Source organism: Nycticebus coucang, chromosome 1 (genome assembly GCF_027406575.1).
Source record: "Nycticebus coucang isolate mNycCou1 chromosome 1, mNycCou1.pri, whole genome shotgun sequence".
Taxonomy (NCBI): Eukaryota; Metazoa; Chordata; class Mammalia; order Primates; family Lorisidae; genus Nycticebus; species Nycticebus coucang.
The window spans coordinates 82021123-82039402 of NC_069780.1; the positions used below are offsets into that span (position 1 = coordinate 82021123).

Sequence of the window (18280 nt, forward strand, 5' to 3'; positions counted from 1 at the left end):
AAAACACAGGAAAACAGACTAGAAGGGCAAACAAAAAGAATGAACGTCACTGCCATCAGGTGGTGGGATTACGGTTGGCTATTCTCTATTAAATTTTCTGTCATAGTATGATATTACTTTAAACTTCAGATACTTTTAGAAAAATTTTAATCAAGAGAAATATCCAGCATTTAAAGTAAGGTACCTGTCCCTGTTAAATAGTGTTCCCCCTAAATTATGTCCATCCAGAGCCTCTGAGTGTGACCTCATAAAAATAAGGTACATGTAGATATGATTCGTTAAGATGACACATTTGGATTAATGAGGCCCTAAATCTCATAACTGGTGTTTTTTGTAGATAAAGAGGAGAAACATACAGACACAGAGAAGCACAGGGAAGGCCACATGGTGATGTGACGGGGATTGAAGTGATGAGTTACAAGCCAAGGGACACTAAGGACTGTCAACAACTTCCTTCCATAAAGCCTCCAGAGGGAACAGGTCTCTGTTGGACACCTGGATTTTGGACTTCTGGCCTTCAGAACAAAGAGAATAAATTTCTGTTGTTTTAAGTCATCCAGTTTGTGATAATCTGTTACAGCAGCTACAGGAAACCAGTATAATATTCAATTGACCAGAAAATTTCATTAAATATAAAATAATTGTTTGGGTTTTCCTCCTGGTATTCAGAACAAAGAAATAACACAGAAGAGTCAGAAGATGTGCATCACTCTGTCTCCTTTCTACTGGTGAAGCTGAACTGCAGAGGAAGATTGGAAATTTGAATTGGTAGCCTATTGTGCTTCCTAACACTTCAGGTCTGAATTAGAGGGATTCCTCCATTCAGTTGTAGCACAAAGGAGCTCCTCTGGGAGTGTTACTTCCATGGAGAAAATCCTTACACACCATTACTGTTAACAAGTACTGAGAGAAAGAAAAAAGCTTGATCAGGTAAGTTTACCTCATTTCCCAGATCTGCCTAAGCAGATTATGGAGAAGGATGTTCTTCCCATACTTTCCTTCTGAAGTGTTCATAAGGGAAAATTTGCTCCCCACAGTGAAATACTAAGGGAGGGACTAGGTGTTCTCCCTCCTAACAACACACAGTGAACTCCCTGAATGAAACCGGGAAGGCCACATTGAATTTCATTTTTGCTATATCTTAAAGTGGCACAGAACAGTGCCGTGAACTTTCAATATACATTTGCTGAGTGAATAAAATAAAATGAATAAAACGACACTGACTATATTGTTCTTAGCCATAAATTATATAATTCAATGATATGTAAGTTAAAAAAATCTTGAAACTACAAATATTCAATATTATAATGATTCAGAAAAACAATTTTTCCCATATTTTAATTTCCTGTAATTGGATGCATCTTATAATCACGGGTGTGTTATAGCTTCATTGGAAGAGTTTTCTTCTTCCTTAGTGGTACACAAAATAATGCTACTTCTTACAATTAAAGACGCTGTAGACTCAATGGAATATAGTATTTTAAACAAAACTTAAAATTACGAATTGCAGAAGAAAACAAGTCAAACACATATACATGCACACAAATTCATTCTCTCTCCCTTTCCCATAAGCAGATGCAAAGGTCTAAATTCAAGAACACAGTTCAACAGTTCAGCAGTAATGCTAACCTCGGGCGCAAGGTTTTCAGAGTATGTTTCTTTCTCAGCTTCTAATTGTTGGTCATTCAATCTTGAAAGGGAAGAAGGTACAGAATATGATTGCAATTCTTCACTGAGGGCAGTTTCCTTATCTTCTCCAAATCTATCATTCTCCTCCACATGGATATTATTTTTTAATATGCTCCTCGGCCGAGGTGAAGGTTTAAAGTGGTCATCTGTTTCAAAGTTGGTGCCATTTTCTGCTAAAAAATGAAAGGCTTTAAGACGTGTGAAAAAACAAACAAACAAAAAAAGACCATGCCTTTACATGGCTTTAATTTACCACTAGGGTACCACCATACTTCGGGCTCTCTGTCCTGGAGAATCCAGATGAAGCCCACATCTATTCTCCATACAAAGCTCTAGTAAGGCACAAATAAATGATCATTAATAATAAAGGTAAAAAAAAAAATAGTTGCCACCCTGAAAGTTAAGTAGTATACTTAAGTTTTGTGAGAAGTTAACTCTTCAACTTCATGTACTCTCACAGTATTCAAAAACAATTTTTTTTAAAACAAAAACAAATAAAACCTTGCCTCAATTTTTACTTCTGTAAAATGAAGAGGCTCATCCAGGCTCATCCATCAAACCTTTATTCGGTTCCTGATACCAGGTCTTGTATATATTACTGACCTCACAATCAAGGCAGTGACAACGGACAGGTCCAAGGACTCTACAGGTTGTTTTTTACAAACAAAATTACAAGACAAAGGAGACAGAAGTGCTAATTCTCACTAGGGAAAAGAATATTGATCTAGAAGATTTAGATCTGTGAGTTACTATTCTTCGAGTCTATCAAATTTCTTTAGCAGTTATTAAATAGTTACTATTTCCATTACTTCTAAGTTTAATACTAGAATCTAATACTGGTATGCATCTAGCATAGACAGGAAGGTTTTCCACTAATGTATTTATTGTCTGAATTTTACCTGTTCTACATATTTATTTCTCTATTGTTCTATAAATGTATTCTTCTAAAACTTCAGAATTGGCCTAATTAAAACCTTTCTCACCTTTACCTATAAATGGGCTTACAAATGCTGCCAAAGGATTCCACAACTATACCAAATTAGTACCACTATGATGTTTCCTTGACAATTTTAGCTATGTCCTCAACTCTGGGAAAATGTTCAAACCCAAATCCAAGAGTCCTAGATTCCTCCCACTGTTCTTCCCTATATCCAAGGCACCACTATATCCTATTGGTTCCACTTGCTAAATACTTCTCTCATTTACTCCACTTCCTACAACCCCACTGTCAGCTCCTTGTCCATTTGATCCCAGATGACTGCATTCATGATATTTATAAAATGCAGATCAGATTGCATCACCTCTCTCCACAAATTCTTCAGTAGTTCCCTAGAGATCCAATCCTGCAGAATGAAAGTGCAGTTGCCTTTGAGATATATAGAAGGCTTTCATGGTTTTGCCCCTGACTACCTATAATGCCCTATCTACTGGCACAGCCATTTCATAATTTGTGTACCTGAAATCCTAGACTAATAGCGGTTTTACACACATGGCACAATCCCTCCTGCTGCCATATTCTTACCCCCAGCTGATCCCTCTGCCTAGAATGTCTACTTTTTGCCCCTCCTCCTGAAAAATTCTTGTATGTCTTTTGAGCCTAAGTTTAAGCAGCATGTTCTATAATGCCTGAAAGGTGTTGAGTCGAATTTTCTTATTATTATGATAAGAGCACTTAACATGAGATCTAACCTCTTAATTCATTAAGTGCAAAATACATTATTGTTAACTATAGGCACAATGTTGTACAGCAGATGTTTAGAACTTATTCATCTTGTATAACTTAACTTTACCCTGTTGAATAGCAACTCCCCAGGTCCCCCTCTTCCCAGCCTCTGGCAACCACTATTCTACTGTTTCTAGCAGCTTGACTATTTTAGACATCTCATATTTGAACCTTGGCTCTGAAACTTATTAGCTCTGTAACATTATACAAATCATTTAACCTCTATACATTGGAGGGTTTTCCACTAGCAAAATTAGTTAAAAACTCCTAAGGTGCCTGTGTGACCTCAGTAAAATTCTATATAGTGTGTAGCATAGTGTCTCATCACAAGGCAAACACTCAAAGTTCACTGACAATTATGGTGAACATTTCTTTCTCTTTTTCTTTTTTAGGTTTATCACTGCTGCTTTCTTTGGGGTAGTTTCTCCTCCACTCCATCCATGTGATTTTGAGGGATTAACAAATACCTCCTCCATACTCAGTGAGAAGAGTGTATCCAGGATACATCCCATTCCCAGCTTGTCATAGAAACTTCAATTCCACTGTCAAAAGCAAGTGGTCCAGAGGTCAGGCAGATGCACCAGTATATGTTTATTTGGAGTTGGAAGACATGCCTTGAAGGTCATGGAGATAGGAGGATGTGATGTGGAGACTGTTAGCGCCTAATGAAGAACTACCTGAGAGAAAGGAGCTGTGAGTACAGAAAAATAGGACCAAGGGCTATAGTAACTGGGGCTGAGGATGAGAGGAGCAGGGAGTTAGGGAAGAAGTAAAGGGGAGAAAAGAGAATGCAAAAGGCATCCTAAAACCCATTGAGTCCTTTAATTACCCCTAAAGCAAGGCCTCTGACAGCCATCTTCAATAAGGCAATGACTTCCCCTTTCCACTGAAGTTTGTTTGGGTTGGGTCACTTACAGCCAAGAGTCGTGACTATGGCTATTATTTGTTATTACTGTTATTATTATCACCATCTTCTCTAGGAAGCCTTTCCTGATGTCTTCAAGTAATTTTACGTGCTCATCCTGTGTTCTCACTATGCCTTTTGTACATCTTCCAACAAACTTGTAATGTGTTGGATGATTGCTACTATGTGTTCTCAATGTCCAAGATTTAGTTACTATCACAGTGCTGATACTAAATTAAAACATAATGTATTCACAATAAATACATGTAAATAAATAAAATGATATCTTATTGGAGGCGGAGCATGATGGTGGCCGAGTAACAGCTTCCTTGCATCTGGGCACCTTAAGTCTGGGGAGATAGGACTCCAGGCATCTCTGGCTGGTGGGATCTGCCTATCATCACTCCTATGAGGATACAGGGAGTCAGCAAGAGACTTCTGGACCCCAAGAGGAGGACTAAAACAGTGGAAAACCAGCAAGTGGTCGCGTGTGTTCAATCCATCTAAACCCGCCCACAACTGTAAGTTCAGTAGCAGCGAGACTGCAAACCAGAAAGGCCTTACTTGTGAACTGTTTTGGTGTCCTTGGACTTGGCACTGAGTTGAACTGCCCTGGGGAGAATTCTGGCCGTTGTCTAGGGCCCCAGTCTGAGCCGCTGAGCCAGACAGAGCTAATAGTGTTTGGCGGTGGGTCACACGGAACCATTGTCAGTGATCTGCCCCGGCAAGCTCCGCCCTCAGGGCCGCAGAGCTAGAATTGGGTGGGAGCTGGTAACCCAGCAACCAAGTAGCCTAAGGGTGGGGTCTGAGCCGCCTTGCAGCCCTAACCCTCAGGGGCAGAGTGAGACCGGTTTTGGCACACTGGGTAAGTGGATAGCCACTTCAGCAGTGATTCCAGCAAGAAAGCTGGGGAAGCTTCTGCTCAGCAAGTTTACAAGTTCAAAGTGCCTTTTAAGTGGGCTGAAGAGAGATTTAGGGTGTCTACCTGCTGGGGTTTGAGAAATCAGCAGCCTCCAGTCGTATCAGAACTGTGATTAACATCTCAAACCCCAGAAGACCACGTGTTGCTCAGACAATATTCAATAACATATACAAACTGCTTTGTTTTCGGTTGTGTAATTTTTTTCTTTTTTTTTTTGTTTGGTTGGTATTTTTTGTTTATTTTGACGTTGTTGATCTTTTGTTTTTTAATTTCAATCTTTTCCATACAGATCCCTTTTTCTTTCTCAATTTTTCTACTTTAATTATAATTTCCCATTGCTGCCTTTTTTAATAACTAGAACTTCATTTTTGCTAGTGTTTCTACCGCTATCATTTGGTTTTTCACCCAATTTTATCCCCGTAAAGTTTTCTGTTTGCTTGTTTTGGTTTGATTTATAGCATTTTTGTCTTTCCTCTCTACTTGGTGCAGGTGGGGTACTGTGTCTGATCAGGTTAGCAAAGAGCTGCTGACCTCAAGGGAACCACCCAACTGGGCACCCCCAGAAGGTGGGGTTTTTTAAGGTTGTGTCAAAGTACCCTACTGTACACCTATATTGCTCTGTCTCCCTCTTTCTGTGCCTCTCTTCTTTTTGTCAATTTCCTTATACCCACCCCCTCTCCTTTCTCTATCTTTCTGTTTTTTCTTATCACTCAGTCCTCCTTTCTTTCATCCCTTTTTTGCTCTTAAAACTTCTCACCCTTCTGGTCCTGTAACCCTTAGTCCACAGGCACAAGAACTTAAAGAGCAAGAGGAACTGAAAGGAAAATTAGGGCAAGGAAACAGATAAATAAATCACTCATGAAGAAGAATCAGCAGAAAACTCCAGGCAACATGAAGAACCAGTCTAGAACAACCCCACCAAGGGACCATGAGGTAGATACTGCAGATGATTCCACCTGTAAAGAAATGTTAGGAATGACAGAAAGGGAATTTAGAATACACATGTTGAAAACAATGAAACAAATGATGGAAACAATGAAGGAAATTGCTAATAAAGTGGAAAATAACCAAAAGGAAATCCAAAAACAGAATCAAATCAGAGATGAACGATATGAAGAATATAAAAAGGATATAGCAAACCTGAAGGAACTGAAACAGTCAATTAGGGAACTTAAAGATGCAATGGAAAGTATCAGCAACAGGTTAGACCATGCAGAAAAAGAATTTTAGAGGTAGAAGACAAAGTTCTTGAGATAACTCAGACAGTAAAAGAGGCAGAAAAGAAGAGAGAGAAAGCAAAACGTTCACTGTCAGAACTATGGGACTTTATGAAGCGTTCCAACATACGAGTTATAGGAATTCCAGAAGGGGAAGAAGAATGCCCCAGAGGAATGGAAGCCATACTAGAGAATATATAAAAGAAAATTTCCCAAACATCACCAAAGATTCTGACACACTGCTTTCAGAGGGATATCGGACCCCAGGTCGCCTCAACTCTAACCAACCTTCTCCAAGACACATTGTGATGAACCTGTCCAAAATCAAGACAAAAGAAAAGATTCTGCAAGCTGCCAGGAGTAAGCACCAGTTGACCTACAGGGGCAAATCCATCAGAGTGACCGGAGACTTCTCTAATGAAACTTTCCAAGCAAGAAGACAATGGTCATCTACCTTTAATCTACTTAAAGAGAACAATTTTCAGCCCAGAATTCTGTACCCCGCTAAGCTAAGCTTAAAAATTGACGGAGAAATCAAATCATTTACGGATATACAAACATTGAGGAAATTCGCCACAACAAGACCAGCTCTACAGGAAATACTTCAACCTGTTCTGCACACTGACCACCACAATGGATCAGCAGCAAAGTAAGAACTCAGAAATTAAAAGACAGAACCTAACCTCCACACTGATGCAAAAGATAAAACTAAGCAATGGACTCTCACAAAATAAGACGAATAGAATACTACCACACTTATCAATTATCTCAATAAATGTTAATGGCTTGAATTCCCCACTGAAGAGACATAGATTGGTTGACTGGATTAAAAAACACAAGCCATCCATTTGCTGTCTGCAAGAAACACACCTGGCTTCAAAAGACAAATTCAAGCTCTGAGTCAAGGGTTGGAAGACAATTTTTCAGGCAAATGGAATTCAGAAGAAAAGAGGAGTTGCAATCTTATTTTCAGATACATGTGGATTTAAAGCAACTAAAGTCAAAAAAGACAAAGATGGTCACTTTATATTGGTCAAGGGAAAAATACAACAAGAAGACATTTCAATTGTAAATATTTATGCACCCAATTTAAATGCTCCCAGATTCTTGAAGCAGACCTTACTCAGTCTGAGCAATATGATATCTGATAATACCATCATAACAGGGGACTTTAACACTCCTCTTACAGAGCTGGACAGATCCTCTAAACAGAAATTAAACAAAGATATAAGAGACTTAAATGAGACCCTAGAACAATTGTGCTTGATAGATGTATATAGTACACTCCACCCCAAAGATAAAGAATATACATTCTTTTCATCGCCCCATGGAACATTCTCCAAAATTGATCATATCCTGGGACACAAAACAAATATCAACAGAATCAAAAGAATTGAAATTTTACCTTGTATCTTCTCGGACCATAAGGCACTAAAGGTGGAACTCAACTCTAACAAAAATGCTCAACCCCACCCAAAGGCATGGAAATTAAACAATCTTCTGTTGAATAACAGATGGGTGCAGGAAGAAATAAAACAGGAAATCATTAACTTCCTTGAGCATAACAACAATGAAGACACAAGCTATCAAAACCTGTGGGATACTGCAAAAGCAGTTTTGAGAGGAAAATTCATCACTTTAGATGCCTACATTCGAAAAACAGAAAGAGAGCACATCAACAATCTCACAAGAGATCTTATGGAATTGGAAAAAGAAGAACAATCTAAGCCTAAACTCAGTAGAAGAAAAGAAATATCCAAAATCAAATCAGAGATCAATGAAATTGAAAACAAAAGAATCATTCAGAAAATGAATGAAACAAGGAGTTGGTTTTTTGAAAAAATAAATAAAATAGATAAACCATTGGCCAGACTAACTAGAAATAGAAAAGTAAAATCTCTAGTAACCTCAATCAGAAACGATAAAGGGGAAATAACAACTGATCCCACAGAGATACAAGAGATCCATCTCTGAATACTACCAGAAACTCTATGCCCAGAAATTTGACAATGTGAAGGAAATGGATCAATATTTGGAATCACACCCTCTCCCTAGACTCAGCCAGGAAGAAATAGACCTCCTGAACACACCAATTTCAAGCACTGGGATCAAAGAAACAATAAAAAAGCTTCCAACTAAAAAATGCCCTGGTCCAGATGGCTTCACTCCAGAATTCTATCAAACCTTCAAGGAAGAGGTCATTCCTGTACTGCAGAAATTATTCCAAAAAACTGAGGAAGAAGGAATCTTCCCCAACACATTCTATGAAGCAAACATCATCCTGATACCAAAACCAGGAAAAGACCCAAACAAAAAAGAGAATTTCAGAACAATCTCACTCATGAATATAGATGCAAAAATTCTCAACAAAATCCTAGCCAATAGATTACAGCTTATCATCAAAAAAGTCATTCATCATGATCAAGTAGGCTTCATCCCAGGGATGCAAGGCTGGTTTAACATACGCAAGTCCATAAACGTTATCCACCATATTAACAGAGGCAAAAATAAAGATCACATGATCCTCTCAATAGATGCAGAAAAAGCATTTGATAAAATCCAGCATCCTTTTCTAATTAGAACACTGAAGAGTATAGGCACAGGTGGCACATTTCTAAAACTGATTGAAGCTATCTATGACAAACCCACAGCCAATATTTTACTGAATGGAGTAAAACTGAAAGCTTTTCCTCTTAGAACTGGAACCAGACAAGGTTGTCCTCTGTCACCTTTACTATTCAACATAGTGCTGGAAGTTCTAGCCAATACAATTAGGCAAGACAAGGAAATAAAGGGAATCCAAATGGGAGCAGAGGAGGTCAAACTCTCCCTCTTTGCTGATGACATGATCTTATACTTAGAGAACCCCAAAGACTCAACCACAAGACTCCTAGAAGTCATCAAAAAATACAGTAATGTTTCAGGATATAAAATCAATGTCCACAAGTCAGTAGCCTTTGTATACACCAATAACAGTCAAGATGAGAAGCTAATTAAGGACACAACTCCCTTCACCATAGTTTCAAAGAAAATGAAATACCTAGGAATATACCTAACGAAGGAGGTGAAGGACCTCTATAAAGAAAACTATGAAATCCTCAGAAAGGAAATAGCAGAGGATATTAACAAATGGAAGAACATACCATGCTCATGGCTTGGAAGAATCAACATTGTTAAAATGTCTATACTTCCCAAAGCAATCTACCTATTCAATGCCATTCCTATCAAAGTACCTACATCGTACTTTCAAGATTTGGAAAAAATGATTCTGCGTTTTGTATGGAACCGGAAAAAACCCCGTATAGCTAAGGCAGTTCTTAGTAATAAAATTAAAGCTGGGGGCATCAGCATACCAGATTTTAGTCTGTACTACAAAGCCATAGTGGTCAAGACAGCATGGTACTGGCACAAAAACAGAGACATAGACACTTGGAATCGAATTGAAAACCAAGAAATGAAACTAACATGTTACAACCACCTAATCTTCGATAAACCAAACAAGAACTTACCTTGGGGGAAAGACTCCCTATTCAATAAATGGTGTTGGGAGAACTGGGTGTCTACATGTAAAAGACTGAAACTGGACCCACACATTTCCCCACTCACAAAAATTGATTCAAGATGGATAAAGGACTTAAATTTAAGGCATGAAACAATAAAAATCCTCCAAGAAAGCATAGGAAAAACACTGGAAGATATTGGCCTGGGGAAAGACTTCATGAAGAAGACTGCCATGGCAATTGCAACAACAACAAAAATAAACAAATGGGACTTCATTCAACTGAAAAGCTTCTGTACAGCTAAGGAGACAATAACGAAAGCAAAGAGACAACCTACACAATGGGAAAGAATATTTGCATATTTTCAATCAGACAAAAGCTTGATAACTAGGATCTATAGAGAACTCAAATTAATCCACATGAAAAAAGCCAACAATCCCATAGATCAATGGGCAAGAGACATGAATACAACTTTCTCTAAAGACGACAGACGAATGGCTAACAAACACATGACAAAAAGTTCATCATCTCTATATATTAGGGAAATGCAAATCAAAACAACCCTGAGATATTATCTAACCCCAGTGAGAATGGCCCACATTACAAAATCTCAAAACTGCAGATGCTGGCATGGATGTGGAGAGAAGGGAACACTTTTACACTGCTGGTGGGACTGCAAACTAGTACAACCTTTCTGGAAGGAAGTATGGAGAAACCTCAAAGCACTCAAGCTAGACTTCCCATTTGATCCTGCTATCCCATTACTGGGCATCTACCCAGAAGGAAAAAAATCCTTTTATCATAAGGACACTTGTACTAGACTGTTTATTGCAGCTCAATTTACAATCGCCAAAATGTGGAAAACAGCCTAAATGCCCACCAACCCAGGAATGGATTAACAAGCTGTGGTATATGTATACCATGGAATACTATTCAGCCATTAAAAAAAATGGAGACTTTACATCCTTCGTATTAACCTGGATGCACGTGGAAGACATTATTCTTAGTAAAGCATCACAAGAATGGAGAAGCATGAATCCTATGTACTCAATCTTGATATGAGGACAATTAATGACAATTAAGGTTATGGGGGGGGGAAGCAGAAAGAGGGATGGAGGGGGGGGTGGGGCCTTAGTGTGTGTCACACTTTATGGGGGCAAGACATGATTGCAAGAGGGACTTTACCTAACAATTGCAATCAGTGTAATTGGCTTATGGCTTATTGTACCCTCAATGAATCCCCAACAATAAAAAAAAAAAAATGATATCTTATTAACAGATGTTAAATAGTAAAATAAATTATTAAAACATTTATAGCTTTTTAAAATTTATGCCAATATTGTTAGAAGCACTTCAAATATGCAAATTCATTTAATTACCTGAAATCCACAGAGGCAGTTCAACTATTATCCCTATTTTTAAAATGAATACACAAGGATCAAAGAGGCCTTGTGCCCAAGATTAAAAATTCTAGTAAGCTGCAGATACAAGAATAAAGTGGCAACATCCTGCCTCCACAGTTCATGTTCACAGTTCATCACAAAAACATACCCTGAAGAAAATACTTTCTATAATCATTACTCATGTAATGAGTGAAAGTCATACAAAATAAAAAGTCTGATTATTGAATTCCTTATAAAAGAAAGAAAAAACAGAGAAAACCTTCAAGTTCTCATATTTTTATAAAACATTACTTGCTACTCAGAAATATCTACCACATTAAAAATAGGGCTCCAAATATGTGTACTGTATAAAAAAAAATCAAAGAATTCAGAGGATAAATTCATGAACTACATTCCCTCTATCACAAATAATTCATGTATTCATTGATTCATTTAAACATTTAATGTATTCCATGTGTCAGACATTATCTTAGTACCACTAGCCTCAATTTTTATTCAACCTGAAGAACCCGAGAATAATGACTTTAGTATATTTTATATCAAATTCCACTTCCAGAAGAATTGTCAAGTTCTCAAAAAGAAAAATAAATGCCCATACATTTAAAAAATGCTTTGTTTTATGCTCAAATGTATAAAATTACCTATTTAGGTAATTATGTTATACATACTGAATATAATATTGTATATACTACATATAACTAAGTGGAGCACTTATAATTGTGGCCACCTAGTGGTTAAAATACACTATTTCCTTATTCATTTAATTCATCGTAGGTTTTTTTAAAAAGATATGAAATAGGTGGATTACTACTTTATTGAATATCCACTACCAATTTCTAATTATATACACTAACCTGTCTCAGATCAATTTTTAGCTGCTATATGTTCACATTTTCTTGATAACCATGTTCACTTATATTCCCCCTTTCTTCACCTTTGATTTTTTACTCACAACATCGAAACGGTCCATGTTAGCATGTTAATTCTTTCATTGTGCCTCATGTTTGCATTTTTGTAGCATTTTATAGTTTCTGAGATGTACTTCAATAAGTTCGCAAAACTATTTGGTAAGATAAGAAAAGGCTTTATCCCCCTCCTCCTGGAGAGAGTGAGGTTTAGTCTATTTGCTGTAGTCATACATAACTAATATACAGTGGCTTTTTTCCCAGTGTCCTGGACACTATTGTAATCTTTTCACTTATAGCCTTTCCTCATCTTAAAGTTAATGGGATTGTGGGGGAGGCTGGAGGAGGTCTCCCGAATATGCCTGAAATTAAGTTTTGTATGATGTTATTAAAGATATCTTATGCAAAACATGAAATATTTACCAGCACTGCATTACAATATAACCTAAGGAGATCTTTTTACACTTACAATATAACCTAAGGAGATCTTTTTACAATTTTTACTAATATATCCTTTATAAAACAGAAAGAAAGAAGACTGGAAGATATAAATACTTAACCTGCAATGCAAAAGTTCCTGTGTGGGCTCGGAACTTGTAGCTCAGCCACATACACCGGAGCTGGCGGGTTTGAATCTAGCCTGGGCCTGGCAAACAATGACAACTGCAACCAAAAAATAGCCGGGCGTTGTGGCAGGCGCCTGTAGTCCCAGCTACTTGGGAGGCTCAGGCAAGAGAATCACTTAAGTCCAGGAGTTTGAGGTTGTTGTGAGCTGTGGCATTTTACCCAGGGTGACAGCATAAGACTCTGTCTCAAAAAAAAAAAAAAAAAAATTCCGGATTGGTCCCTGCTTCTTTCTACGTTTGCTCCTTGTCCTTAAAGCTCATTGAGCATTGTAAAACTCATTGAGCATTATGGGGAGAACTACTGTAATAAATGATCACACCAGGAACTTCCCCTTGGAAAACTGAACCTTAGTGAATTTTCTTAGAGACAAAAGGGTCTCCTCTTTTCTCAAGGCAAGCCTGAAGGCTTCAACAAACCACAGCAACAACAAAGCTCTCCCTTTAAATATATAAATGTCAAACAAATTTTCTGGCAAAAATGTTAAGATAGAATAATTTTAAGGATTAGTCCCAATGCTGCTACAACTAATCTCTGGCATGTGAGGGGGATTAGAGAGGATTCCATTTTTTTCTATCCTTAAAAATAAAATTGAAGTTTGCAGGTCTAGGTGTTTTGGGATCTGCAGCTATGGATAACTGAAGGTGCTGAATGTACAGCCATACACAGGAATCACAGGTTTTCTTTCTAGTTCTATTATCATGACTTATGTCTGTAAAATAAAAAAGTTAAGTCTGACTTTCTAAATTAAATATATATAGGTTACCACATTAAAGATGCTATGACAGGTTATCTGAAAATAAATTTTCAAGAGATGTGATTATCATAATCTTAAATAAATTACCTGAAGATGAACTTTTGATTGAAAGAATTCTGGGTTTAGGTTTCACTTCAATTTTCTCTTTTTCAATTTCCTGGTCTTTATTTTGAGAATCAGATAAGGAATTTACAACTACATCTTCACAACCATCACATGCCATTTCGTCATCATTTTTGATGGCACATACTGATTCATCTTTGATTATGTCACTGTTTGATTTCTTGGTTTTTAAAAAAGACAGTCTTGGAGAATTCTTTTCTTCATCATCTGATATCTGAAAATCATTCACTTTTTTCTTAAATGAATTTTCATCTACTGAGGTATCAGAAAAATCACCTAAGGAAACTGAAAAATGGAAAAAAAATGTTTTTGACAGTATTTTTCAAAATTGTGATGGTTACATTAAATTAAACAAGTAGAGTTACCTTAAAGATTGAAATGAAATTACTAAAATGGATACATGCAAATCTATTTTATAAAGAGATTTGCAGTTCTAACAAGCAGCTAACTTTGGGCGTTTTCATTGGCATTTATAAAATAATTTCAATTTCATTATTTAAAATGTATTTATTGAGTGTGTATAGGGTGCCAAATTAAATCATAATGAAACTAATACATGAAACATAAAGTGCCTATTTTTTAATCCGGCCCCTTATTATAGTCAAAAAACACACGATTTATAACAAGCATTATAAAAGTGCTTCCAATGTGACCAAAGCTTAGTTCTGTGAGTGCCAGAGACTAACTAGCTGGAAGGCCTCCTAGGGTTGACCTTAAAAATAAACTTGTCTTCTCCAAGGTGATTTCCCACACATACCTATTTTTTTATTGCAAACCTCCTTTCAATTAATTTATATTTTCATGTGCACATTCAGAAACAACTAAGGACAATATACAACATCTTGAAAATTAAGATGCTTTCTACTCAAAAAGTTGGAAATCAAAAACTAGTGAATTCATAGGTACTATTTTAACATAAGTGATTATGGAAGATGGAGGTGGCCAAAACACAAAACAAAGGGAAGTGAAAAAGAAAAGTAGTTACTTTCCTATACTGTCACATACCAATCTCATCACTGTCAAAGTCATCTGAGTATTCAGAACTCCTCTGTCTGGCTGAGCGAGCTGTAACTGCTCTTATTAGTTCATCCTGAAATGAGATAATCAAAATCAATTCCCATCCAAATGTGGAGGTCTCATATTTGGAATTAATTCTTTAACTAAACAATGCTTCATTTATAAGTGCTTTCAAACTTAGGTTTCATTCATCCAATAAGCATTCACTATAAGCCTACGTTATGCCTTGCACCTAAGCCCTCCAACTCAATGCAGAGCATTACAGAAAAGAACCCTCCCTCATAGAGCTTATAGTTACAGTGGAAGAAAGGAACAATATCAAATAAATTAATTGCAGGTTATAATTAGGGCAAGAAGGGACTCAATTTAGATAGGATTTATTATTATGGAAATTGCCATTATAGAAGAAACTTTGGTTTCAGCATATTGTAGAAATGGCTATTATAATCCACACTTCAAATTTAGAGGCTGAGTTCAAAACTGTAGTGACCCAATAGAAAAAACTCAATTATTATGTTACAGTGGAAAAAATGTTTTTATATAAAAATGGCAATTTAAAGTTGCAGTTTAATGAGACAACTCTCTTTAGCCGGGCAAAAGTCATCTCATTCAAGACTCACGTTTGTAGGGTGGCAGATATCCAAAGATTGGCCATTGCCTCCCTCAATTCAGGTATCTTTGAGGGGCTTTCCCAACTTCAGAGGTTCCTCCAGGGTTCAACTGAGATATTTGTCAGGACTTCAGTAGAGTTCAACTTCTTGCTCTGTCTGTCCTGCTTCATTCTTTTACTCTCACGGTCCTCATCTAGACAGCACTGCCCAATAAATACACTTCCTGCTTGTATATTTCTATCACAGAGTCTGTTTCCCAAGAAACCTACACTGCATTGTTACCATTGTATGTTACTTAATATATATAATATTTTGTATGGAAAATATATTTCATTGTCCTTGTGCCTGGACATATAAATTAAAAAAAATAAATGAAGCTTTTTGACTTAAAAAAACAAATAAAAATAAAACTGCAATTTAAGTTTTAACTCAGTAAGAACCTAATAATGAGGCTGCTTTGGTGGTGTCAAAGCTAGACAGAGAGTTTACTTGTACTGGAACCCAAAGTAAACATCTGCAAAACCTTAAAAGAAATGTTAAGATTTGATTCTGTTTTATATAGGACTGTTCCTACAATCACCAAGTCCAACATTCCTAATACAGTGTTTACCTTCTAAAATCCTTCAAAATAAAATTGCTTTGAAATACTATACCTGGAAAGTAGTTCTTTTGGTAACTCTTGGACTCCTTGTATATGCCAAAGTTGTACTAAAAACTTCATCAGACATAGTGTATTATTTTTGTCTTTACCTTTATAAAATTGTGAATAGATATTGGAATAATTTAACCTGGGATGATGGCTGAAATATAGAAAAAACAAATACAGAAAAAATACATTGCATGCTTGAGAACTTCTATCACCCATTTGGTGCTCCCCAAAGCCAAAGCGAATAAGAAAAGCATCCCATATGAACACTGAGCTGCGTCTTCACTTAAAAAAGTAAAGAGTTCTTGTAAAGAAATGCCAAATTCTCACAAGGCTGTTTGCAAAACAGGAGAACTCGAATGAATGGAAGTAATCCTAAAACAGTTCTGCAACGATTTTAAGAATTGGCAAATAAATGATTTCAACAGGCTAATTAAACAAAATACTGCCAATAAACCTTGTCACCTTTCTTCTATTCTAAAAGTACACTCCGACCAGTCACGCCTTATTTATAAGGCTACCAAGAAGATCGCCAGCATAAAAGTCATGAACACCAACTAATACCACACACACAGAAAAAAATGCCTGCATACAGCGCTACCCAGAGAAAAAATACCATCATGCTAAACAAATGTCCAGGGATGGATTTGACAAGCCATTTTCCCCTCTCATAGAAGTGTTAACAGGGCTGTGTAAAACAGAATGACAAAGTCTGCGCGATGAGCTGCATTAAAATTGCTATTTCTTGTGCTTAGGGTAAGGAGGCCTGGGTCTCGGCCACTGGGCTACCCACAGCAGCGCGTGCCCTGGGACCATTCTCGGCCTAGCCAGGTGGCGCCCGGATCCCCGCCTCCTTCTCACCGCGCCCGGCGCACCCCAGCCCCGTGCACACCCAACTGAGATCTCCGTCCGGTCTCCTCCGGCCTCTATGTCCCGCTTTCTGTGTCCACCTTCGCCACTCCTGCGGCAGGCTCCCCGCGACCCTGAGGACCTCGGCCCTAGTCTCGGGCCTGGCAGCGCCGGAACAGCGGGCACAGGCTGAGCGAGGGGGCGGAGCGAATGAGGAGCTGGGAGGCGGTTGCTAGGAAACAGAGTCTCCGGAAGGAAGTGACTACCCCACCTCCGGGTCTCTCGGGTACCAAACCGCCCCTCGGCCCAAAGCGTCACTGGGCAACCACCGGGGCACAGGAAGTGACGTCACCCTCCCTGAGTCTGAGAAGCGGGTGCGCTATATACATAGCGATATAGAAATATTATGTTACAGTATAAATAGTAACGCACCACCACGTTACCACCAGTAGTCAGGACTTCTTGCTTCTGAATTTTAGGAATCACCAACCTGGTTGATAAAAATGCAACAGGCGATGCACATTCAAGCCATTCAATAGATCTAATTGCTTTCCTTAGCGGCGTATAGGTGACCAGGAAGCCAACTTGAATGAAATTGGTTCTAACAGGAAGGTTGCAAGAGACTTAAGAGCGGGGTAGGATTTTTTTTCTTTACGGAAAAGAAAAATGATCCAGAGAGAGAGATGGCGTCTCCTTTCCGGCTGCTTGAGCATTTCTGCTGTCGCCTAGGAGACAGGACCCGCCCAGCTCCCGTTCTGAGAGCCTTGCCCTTGCCAGGAGGTACAGGTCTTTTTCCGCAGATGTAGCGTGAGCCCAAAGCACATTCGTCGGTTTAGCAACAGTGAGGACATGGAATTCTGTGAACCGAAATAGAGTGTCACTTGACGGGACAAATACCACAGTAATGAGGTTTGCAGGCTCCGGAGTCAGACTGGGTCGCATGTTTGCATCCTGGCACACATGTGGATGGCAGGTTAAGGTCTCACTCCATTTTGTTATCTGAAAAAAGGAGGTAATTAATATTAGCCACCTGAAGGTTGCTGTGAGATTTAATAAAATAACACAGATGGAATACTTAGAAGAGCGCCTGGAATTACATTCAGTCAATATTAGATTTGCCTTTTATCTAACTCAGCTACAAAGGACCTGGGGAAAAATTGACTCTTGTCCATACAACCGAAAGTCCATTTCACATTTTGCTTCAATGTAGAATTGTCCCCTTTTTATATTTAGTGAATATTCTGATTAAAATCAAATCAACATCATTTAATTAGCATAGGTAATCTTAAAACAAACAAAAACCACTTGACTCATTTCAAGTCTTTACATGTATCTTTACTATTTTTAATTTTTAAAAAGCTCAATCCTAGTTGAATTATCTGAATGAATT

The 18280-nt window shown here is 37.9% G+C and overlaps 1 protein-coding gene across 4 annotated transcripts in view; it reads right to left on the reverse strand.

Annotated features, from left to right (window-relative positions):
* Positions 1-17058, reverse strand: part of MAP9 (microtubule associated protein 9) — a 52761-nt gene extending 35703 nt beyond the window's left edge. For 2 of the 4 annotated variants that reach the window (XM_053583402.1, XM_053583373.1), the window contains exons 1-5: positions 16939-17058; positions 16049-16195; positions 14773-14857; positions 13732-14052; positions 1630-1862 (exon numbers count right to left, since the gene is read on the reverse strand). In XM_053583402.1, coding sequence (XP_053439377.1) covers positions 1630-1862; positions 13732-14052; positions 14773-14857; positions 16049-16123 — 714 coding nt within the window. In that variant the 5' untranslated portion in view covers positions 16124-16195; positions 16939-17058. Of the gene's footprint in view, positions 1-1629; positions 1863-13731; positions 14053-14772; positions 14858-16048; positions 16196-16933 lie in introns of all 4 variants that reach the window. The other 2 variants (XM_053583392.1, XM_053583382.1) reach the window with 2 other exon arrangements.
* Between the last annotated feature and the right edge of the window lie 1222 nt (positions 17059-18280).